This window comes from Aspergillus brunneoviolaceus (genome assembly GCF_003184695.1).
Source record: "Aspergillus brunneoviolaceus CBS 621.78 unplaced genomic scaffold BO95scaffold_106, whole genome shotgun sequence".
Taxonomy (NCBI): Eukaryota; Fungi; Ascomycota; class Eurotiomycetes; order Eurotiales; family Aspergillaceae; genus Aspergillus; species Aspergillus brunneoviolaceus.
In genome coordinates, this window is record NW_020290836.1 from 88,624 (window position 1) to 98,574 (window position 9,951).

The following is a 9,951-nucleotide window of genomic DNA, read 5'->3' on the forward strand; positions in this document are numbered from 1 at the left end:
TTGAACGACTTTACACTATTATACAGAGCCACTCTCATCTCATCCAGTGCTTGTCGCCGGTGCCAACGACGCGCCCGCCGGCTGAATCTGAGCTCCACCGAGCCTCAGACCACGACTCACCTGCACTCACCTCACGATCGTTTTTAGTTTTCTTTTCCCTTCTTATCTGTATCTTGCATTTTCCATCAGAGAACCATCAAAATGGCCGACCAAAATATCTCCCAGTACAAATACTCGGCGATGTCCAACCTGGTTCTCCAGGCGGACCGTCGTTTCATCTCTCGCGTCAACGATGAACCCACCGGTGACCCGGAGTCCCTCGCCGGCCGCATCAGCATTCGGGAAATGGGCTCGAGGATGGCGCGTGACGATGCGCCGAAGACGAAAAAGAAGGCCGGCTTGACAGACATCGAGCGAGGGTCCATCCGCGAAGGCGAGGATGTCCTCGCTCGCGAACAGAGAAAAACCCAGCGGGGTCAACCGGCGCAAGTACGCGGCCAGGGCATTCTGTCCGCTGCCGATGCCCTCGTCGAGGGCCTGAAGTACCGTCCTCGCACCCCTGCCACTCGAGCCACCTATGACCTCATCCTCACAATGACCGCCAGCCACCTGGGCGACGTACCACACGAAGTGGTCCGCAGTGCGGCCGATGCAGTACTGGAATTGCTCAAGGACGAGGATATGAAGGATTTCGACAAGAAGAAGGAGATTGATGACTTGCTGGGCAGTTCGATGAATCCCAAGGAATTCAATGAGCTTGTCAACCTGGGCAAAAAGATCACAGATTACGATGCCCAGGATGATGACGAAGAGATGGGTGACGGTCTGGCTGGCGAAGGAGAGGCGGAATTGGATGAGCGCCAGGGTGTTGCTGTCGTTTTCGACGAGGAGGATGAGGACGATGAGCGCATGGGCACTCTGGACGAGGTTCGCGACGACGACGAACTTTCCGAAGACGAAGCCGACCAACAGGATGTCCCTGGTATTGATGACGCAACGACCGAGAAAGCAGACCTTGAAGGATTAGAGGACGCTGAAGAGATGGTCATCGACGGCGGGTTAGACCGTGGCGACGAACGCGGCAACAAGAAAACCACAGTTCTTGCACGAGAAATCGATGCTTACTGGCTTCAGCGCCAAATCGGCAACGCATATCCGGATGCTCACGTACAACATGAGAAGGCGACTCAAGCGCTCGAGATTCTCGGAGGTAAAGGAGAGGATGGCGAGGTGCGACCTCTTCGCGACGTGGAAAATGACTTGATGGATCTCTTCGATTATGAGCAGCCCGAGCTTGTCGCCACTTTGGTCACCAACCGCGATAAGATCGTATGGGTCACCCGTTGGCGCCGAGTCGCTGAAGACGCGGATGCCCGCCATCTGGTCGAGAGTGAAATGGTTGAAGCTGGACATCGCGCTATTTTGGACGAGATCCGGGGCAAGACCAACCGCGATGAAGGCGCGAGTCGTCCCTCGAAGAAGATCAAGCTAGACTTGATGGATGTGGATGTTCCCAACGCTCCTGAGCAGCCGGAAGAGAAGAAGGATGAGGGAGGATTGGTTCGAGGCCTGCAGCCGAAGAGATTGATCAACCTGGAGAACCTTGTGTTCCATCAAGGTAATCACTTGATGACCAACCCTAGCGTCAAGCTACCCCAGGGCTCGACGAAGCGGACGTTCAAGGGATATGAAGAAATTCATGTGCCTCCTCCCCAGGCCAAGAAAGAGCCTGGCGAGAAGAATCTTTCTACGACCGAGCTGCCCGAGTGGGCTCGCGTTGGCTTTGGGAGTTCGAAGGAACTCAATCGGATCCAATCTAAGTGCTTTCCCACCGCTTTTCACGACGATGGCAACGTGCTTGTCTGTGCCCCCACCGGTTCAGGAAAGACTAATGTTGCCATGCTTACTATCCTCCGCGAGATTGGCAAGAACCGGAACCCGCAGACGGGAGAGATCATGCTGGATGACTTCAAGATCATCTACATCTCTCCCTTAAAGGCCCTGGTACAGGAACAGGTCGGGAACCTCGGCAAACGTCTTGAGCCTTATGGCATCAAGGTGGCGGAACTGAGCGGTGATCGTCAACTTACGAAGCAACAAATTGCTGAGACTCAGATTATCGTCACGACTCCTGAGAAGTACGATGTCATCACTAGAAAGGCCTCGGAGACGAGTTACACCAGACTCGTCCGTCTGATCGTCATTGACGAAATTCACCTTCTCCACGACGAGCGTGGTCCTGTCATCGAGAGTATCGTTAGCAGAACCATCCGTAAGGTAGAACAGACTGGCGACCCAGTCCGAATTGTTGGTCTGAGTGCTACGCTCCCTAACTACCGGGATGTTGCCAGCTTCCTGCGTGTTGATCCTGCGAAGGGCCTGTTCCACTTCGATGGTTCCTACAGACCTTGTCCTCTCAAACAGGAGTTCATCGGCGTTACGGATAAGAAGGCCATCAAGCAGCTGAAGACCATGAACGATATTTGCTACAACAAAGTCCTTGAGCAAGTCGGACAAAAAAGGAACCAGATGCTCATTTTCGTCCACTCTCGAAAGGAGACCGCCAAGACCGCCAAGTACATCAGAGACAAGGCTCTTGAGATGGAGACCATCGGCCAGATTCTGCGCAGTGATGCTGCAAGCAGAGCTATCTTGGCCGAAGAGGCTGAGTCGGTTGATGACGCCTCGCTCAAGGATCTGTTGCCTTATGGATTTGGTATTCACCATGCCGGTCTCAGTCTTGCTGATCGAGACTCCGTCCAGGCGCTTTTCGCCGACGGCAGCATCCAAGTCCTCGTATGTACCGCAACTCTTGCCTGGGGTGTCAACTTGCCTGCCCATACTGTTATCATCAAAGGAACTCAGATCTACTCGCCTGAGAAGGGTAGCTGGGTCGAACTCAGCCCTCAAGATGTCCTGCAGATGTTGGGTCGTGCTGGACGACCTCAATACGATACCTTCGGTGAAGGTATCATTATTACGACGCAAACCGAAATCCAGTATTACCTCTCCCTCTTGAATCAGCAGTTGCCAATCGAGAGTCAGCTCGTGAGTAAGCTTGCTGACAATATGAATGCCGAGATCGTTCTCGGAAACATTCGTACTCGTGACGAGGGGGTTGATTGGCTGGGTTACACCTACTTGTTCGTCCGCATGCTCCGCTCACCCGGCCTCTACAGTGTGGGAGCAGACTATGAAAATGATGACGCCCTTGAACAAAAGCGCGTCGATCTTGTTCACTCTGCGGCTGTAATTCTGGAAAGGGCAGGCCTTGTAAAATATGACAAGAAGACGGGTCGTATGCAATCCACGGAGCTTGGCCGTATCGCCTCCCACTACTACATCGGCCACAACTCCATGTTGACCTACTCTCAGCACCTCCAGCCTAACATCACCACAATCGAGCTGTTCCGAATTTTCGCTCTTAGCGATGAGTTCAAGTACATTCCGGTCCGTCAGGATGAGAAGCTGGAACTTGCGAAGCTACTTGGTCGTGTACCTGTCCCTGTCAAGGAAGGAATCGACGAGCCTCATTCCAAGATCAATGTCTTGCTCCAAGCTTACATCTCTCGCCTCAAGCTGGAAGGACTTGCTCTGATGGCCGATATGGTTTATGTTACCCAATCAGCTGGTCGTATTCTGCGCGCTATTTTCGAGATCTCATTGAAGAAGGGATGGTCATCCGTGGCCAAGACTGCTCTTAACCTGTGCAAGATGGCTGAGCGGCGCATGTGGCCCACGATGACACCCCTCCGTCAGTTCCCGAATTGCCCAAGAGACATCTTGCAGAAGGCGGAGAGAATCGACGTCCCTTGGGGTAGCTACTTCGACCTTGATCCTCCTCGCATGGGTGAGCTCCTGGGTATGCCCAAGGCTGGACGTGTTGTCTGTGATCTTGTGTCCAAGTTCCCTCGCCTGGAGGTCCAGGCTCAGGTTCAACCCGTCACTCGCTCCATGCTACGGGTCGAACTGACGATCACCCCTAACTTCGTTTGGGACGAGACTCTACATGGCTCCGCTCAAGACTTCTGGATTCTGGTGGAGGATTGCGATGGAGAGGAGATCTTATTCCATGACCAGTTCCTTCTGCGGAAAGACCACGCACAATCTGAGATGAACGAGCATCTCGTTGAGTTTACCGTTCCCATATCCGAGCCCATGCCTCCGAACTACTTTATTTCGCTGGTATCTGATCGCTGGATGCACTCGGAAACCAAGATTGCCGTCTCCTTCCAAAAATTGATCCTTCCCGAACGTTTCCCGCCCCACACTCCTCTCTTGGACATGCAAAGAGCACCAGTGAAGGCATTGAAGCGCGAAGATTTCCAGCAGCTGTATCCCGACTGGCAGTTCTTCAACAAGATCCAGACGCAGACTTTCAAGTCTCTCTTCGACACAGATGACAACGTGTTTATTGGTGCTCCCACGGGTAGCGGAAAGACTGTGTGTGCCGAGCTTGCCTTGTTGCGTCACCTATCCCAGCAGGATAGCGGCCGTGCTGTGTACCTTGCTCCATTCCAAGAGCTCGTTGACCAGCGTCTGGCGGACTGGCAGAAGCGACTGAGCCAGCTTTCCGGCGGCAAGAACATCGTCAAGCTTACTGGCGAAACCACCGCTGATCTCAGACTTCTGGAACGAGCCGATCTCGTTCTTGCCACACCAAGTCAGTGGGATGTTTTGTCTCGGCAATGGCGGAAGCGCAAGAACGTCCGGACAGTGCAACTCTTCATCGCCGATGAGCTGCACATGCTCGGTGGCTATGGCGGATACGTGTATGAAGTGGTAGTTTCGCGTATGCACTCCATGGCTTTGGAGATCGAGAATGGCATGCGCATCATTGGCTTGAGTGTGCCTCTTGCGAACGCTCGCGATATTGGCGAGTGGATTGGTGCCAATAAGCACACGATCTACAACTTTAGCCCTCACGCCAGACCAGTGCCATTGGAGCTTCACATTCAATCCTTTACCATCCCGCACTTCCCTTCCCTCATGCTCGCCATGGCCAGACCAGCATACCACTCCATCTTGCAGTTGTCTGCTGATAAGCCGGCCATTGTCTTCGTGCCTAGCCGCAAGCAAACACGTGCTACTGCCATGGACCTGTTGGCTGCTTGTGCCACGGATGACAATGAGGATCGGTTCCTCAACGCGGATGTGAATGAGCTTGCTCCTCTTCTTAACCGAATTCAAGAACAGACGTTGGCCGAGTCTCTATCCCACGGCATTGGTTATTACCACGAGGCTTTGAGTGCTACTGACAAGCGCATCGTGTCTCACCTCTTCTCCATTGGTGCTATTCAGGTTCTCCTCGCTTCCCGTGATGTTTGTTGGGAGCTCGACCTGACGGCACACCTGGTGATTGTCATGGGTACTCAATTCTTCGAGGGCCGTGAGCACCGCTACATTGACTACCCAATCAGTGAGATCCTTCAAATGTTCGGCAAGGCTTCTCGTCCCGGCGATGACAAGCTTGGCCGTGGCGTGCTCATGGTGCCTGCTGTCAAGCGTGATTATTACAAGAAGTTCTTGAACGAGGCTTTGCCTGTCGAGAGTCACTTGCAGGCTTACTTACATGATGCGTTTGTCACTGAGATTAGCACGAGAACGATTACTTCGACCCAAGACGCCATTGATTGGATGACACACACCTACTTTTACCGCCGCCTGCTGGCTAATCCGAGTTTCTACGGTTTGACCGATGTCAGCCACGAGGGTCTTAGTACATTCCTCTCTGAGCTGCTTGAAAACACCTTGAAGGAATTATCAGATGCCAAGATCGTGGATCTGGATGAGGAAGATGATAGCGTCGCTCCTCTGAACGCCGCCATGATTGCCTCCTACTACAACATCTCCTTCATCACTATGCAGACCTTCCTACTCTCACTGTCAGCTCGTACCAAGCTCAAGGGCATTCTGGAGATCATCACTTCCGCCACGGAGTTTGAAAACATCCAGATGCGTCGTCACGAGGACCACATTCTTCGCCGCGTGTATGATCGTGTACCGGTCAAGATGGCTGAGACCTCCTACGACTCGCCCCACTTCAAGGCATTCGTGCTGCTGCAGGCTCATTTCTCGCGCATGCAACTACCTATTGATCTTGCCAAGGACCAGGAAGTTATTGTCAGCAGGGTGCTCAACCTCCTTAGTGCGTGTGTTGATGTCCTCTCGTCGGAGGGTCATTTGAACGCGATGAATGCGATGGAGATGTCACAGATGGTGGTCCAGGCCATGTGGGACCGGGATAGTCCATTGAAGCAGATTCCTCACTTCGGCCCCGAGGCTATCAAGGTGGCGAATGAGTATAAGTATATATCCCCCAGGAATTCCCAGTTGACTCGCGCTAACCCTGCCGGCAGCATCAATGATATCTTCGAGTTCATGGAAGCCATGGATCCTTCCGAGAACAAGGACTACGCAACATTGATCAAGCGTCTTGGTCTGGACAACAAGCAGCTGGCCCAAGCTGCCGCGTTCACGAACGAGAAGTATCCCAACTTGGAGCTTGACTTTGAGGTTGAGGATCCCGAGAACATCACTTCGGGCGAGCCGGCCTATCTCAAGATCAAGATCGAACGAGAGGTGGAGGAGGACGAAGAGCCTGATACGACCGTGCATGCACCATTCTACCCGGGCAAGAAGATGGAGAATTGGTGGTTGGTCGTCGGCGATGAGAAGACCAAGAACTTGCTCGCTATCAAGCGGGTCACTATCGGCCGGAAGCTGGATCTGCGTCTGGAATACATTGTTCCAACGCCTGGCGAGCATGAGCTGACGTTGTACCTGATGAGTGACAGCTATGTAGGTGTGGATCAAGCTCCTACTTTCTCGGTCACAGCGGCGGAGGGTATGGATGAGGACGAGAGCGAGGATGAGGAGGAAGAAGAGTAGACAATTCCTCCCATGGTCTGAATTTGGAAGTTTTTGTATGATTGTCTGTAATTATATGTTCTAATGGGGAGGTACGATGATTTAGACATGTCATTTGTGATGAGTACTCCAATATCCTGTAAGCAGCGGTATGGTATCCCAATTAGGCCTCCCGGAGAAGAACAGGAGCAAGTCAAGTGCGGCAGTGGCCAGCCGCCCTGACGCCACCTCCGCTCTTCTTCCCCTCACGGTCCCCAACTCACAACTTAACAACTCACCTTAACTACCCTTTCATCCCTTTATCTTCACTCTTCATCCCTTGGCATTCTCTGCTTCTCTGATAATAACTATTCATTCTCCTTCATCCTGAAGTTCACTCTGGGGTGCATTGACTGCGCTACTCTTATCACCAGCTGGAGCTACAGCACCACCGCATTCGAGCTATCTATCTTATCTATCGGGCCCTTGCCGGTCGCAGTGTCATGACCATCCGATCCATGAAGTTCACTCCAGAGTATGTGATCGCTTGGTTTCAGCCTGTTGTGATCTTGCCTCCTTGTCAATGAAGCTTGCTACACTTAGATCCTTGCACTAATCCGCACCAGAGTTCTCCTGGGAGCTCCTCGGCGCTCTGGCCCTGTGCCGAATGCCTCAGGCACCCTTGCGGTGTACACCCAGACCACCTATTCGTTCGAATCCCACTCCAAGACCAACGAGATCCGAGTCTTGGATATCGAGAGCGGCCGATCGGCTTTGATCACAAACGACGCTGGTGCCAGCTGCCCTCAGTGGCTAGGTGATAGCAATCAGCTCGTCTGGCTGAAGGCCAAGGCGAACGGCAACACGAGCTTCATCATCGGCGATGCGCGCGAGGCAGACAAAACCTATACCGCGGGCACGGTTCCTGGCCCAGTCTCGGATCTCAAGGTCACAGTAGTCGAACAGGGAAGGATTGGCTTTGCGGTCACCGGCAAGGCCAACACGGACGGCACCTTGTACAACCCGCACGACGCGAAGAAGCCGACCAGCACCGGGCGCCTTTATACTTCGCTGTTCGTGAGACACTGGGACTCGTACGTTGAGCCCCAGAAGAATGCCATCTGGTATGGTCTGCTCCAGCAGGCGCCCCTGTCTCCGCCCACTCGACAAGCGGGCAAGTACGCTGTCTCAGGGCTCACCAACTTGATTCAAGTGTGTGGCTTGACGGGCGTGGAATCGCCGATTCCTCCGTTTGGGGGCACGGGCGACTTTGACATCAGTCCGGAGGCCATTGTGTTCGTGGCCAAGGATCCGAGCTTGAATCCCGCCACACACACGTCCTGCTCATGCTACTACTGTCCGATGTTCTCCTGGACAAGTGTGACTGCAATGGAGACTCGAGTGTGCGCTGTGAAGGGCCTCGAGGGAGCCATGTCTTCCCCAGTTCTGACTTCGGATGGTAGCTCCATCGCGCTCCTTGCGATGCGCGAGGACGGCTATGAGTCAGATAAGAGACGAATCCTCTACGTGCCCAACCCCTGGAGTGGTGAGATGATCGAGATCTTTGCATCGCCGGATGGAGAAGGCGCCTGGCCTCTGAGTCCATCGGGTTTGACTTTTGCACATGACGACAAGTCGCTAATAATCCAGGTCGAGGAGACCGGACGAGGAGTTCTTTACCAGCTACCCCTAGATAATGTCCGCCACTCCACTCCTGATGTGCTGAAAAAGCTGACACATTCGGGATTTGTGACGGAGGTGTACCCCGCAGCGGCCAACTCGAGTAACTTACTCATCGCTAGTAGCAGTCTTGTGGACAACAGCAAGTGGTCTATAATTGATCCCGAATCGCCCAAGGACGTCCGTGTTATATCCTCGATCGGACGCGACGGTGCTTCTTTCGGTCTCTCGCCCACGCAGGTGGATGAAATCTGGTACCGTGGCGCCAACGATACACCCGTACATGCGTGGGTGGTGAAGCCGTCCAACTTCAAGCCCGGGGAGAAGTATCCGCTGGCATATCTGATCCATGGAGGTCCCCAAAGCGCATGGTGCGAGCAATGGAGCACTCGATGGAACCCGGCTATCTTTGCCGAGCAGGGATATGTTGTCGTCACACCCAATCCTCGCGGCAGTACCAGCTACGGGCAGCGATTCACGGACGAGATTCGTAATGCCTGGGGCTCGCTACCCTACGTTGACCTTGAAAAGGGGTTTGACTACATTGCCGAGAACCTGGACTACGTTGATACTTCGCGAGCGGTGGCACTTGGCGCCTCTTATGGCGGGTACATGGTCAACTGGATCCAGGGTCACCCATTGGGCCGGCGGTTCAAGGCGCTCGTGACGCACGATGGAGTGTTCAGCATGAACTCTATGCTCGCCAGTGAAGAGCTCTACTTCCCGCTGCGGGATCTTAAGGGGCCGTTGTGGAAGGTGCCCGAGAACTGGGAGCGTTGGGATCCCTCTCGTCATACAGCCCACTGGCAGACACCGCACTTGATCATCCACAACGAGTTGGACTACCGGTTGACCATCGCGGAGGGGCTTGCTGCATTCAATGTTCTGCAACTGCAGGGGGTAGATAGCGCTTTCTTGACCTTTCCGGATGAGAATCACTGGGTGCTCAACCCGGAGAACTCGCTCATGTGGCATTATACGGTTCTGAACTGGATCAACAAGTACACAGGTCTCCCGGCGGCCTCGAGCAAGTATGCCGAGTTCAGCGCGACGAAGGCCCCATCAATGGAGAAGCGGCTGGAGACTGTGTCATTGTGAGTTGGTGGGTTAATGAGAACTAGGATAATGATTTAGTCACACGTCAATACAGCGTTTATTGTTTTGTGGTTGATTCCATTGTTGTGGGGGTTGTCACAAAGGAATAATGAAGCAGCCCTAATTTGGAGGTGAGCCCGAGTGACCCCTGCGGGTGAGATAATGGACTCGACGCATAAAGGGATTGCCGTGCGTTGTTTGCTGTGAGACAGAGAGACTTAATATAGCCAGTAGTCTTGTTCCAGCGACGACAAAAGATCGAGTCGACGAAAGAACAATAGAGGGATAAAGACAGTGGTTTTGTATGTGCAGCTCGGCGTGGTGTTT

The 9,951-nt window shown here is 53.5% G+C and overlaps 1 protein-coding gene across 1 annotated transcript; it reads left to right on the forward strand.

Moving 5' to 3' along the window:
• Nucleotides 1-201: 201 nt before the first annotated feature.
• BO95DRAFT_376067 (ATP-dependent RNA helicase BRR2) lies at nucleotides 202-9,627 on the forward strand (the record flags this gene model as incomplete). The annotated part of the gene is made up of 3 exons (XM_025583176.1): nucleotides 202-6,308; nucleotides 6,360-6,801; nucleotides 7,453-9,627. The coding sequence occupies 3 exons, from the start codon at nucleotides 202-204 to the stop codon at nucleotides 9,625-9,627; spliced, it is 8,724 nt and encodes a 2,907-aa protein (XP_025436796.1).
• Nucleotides 9,628-9,951: the final 324 nt, after the last annotated feature.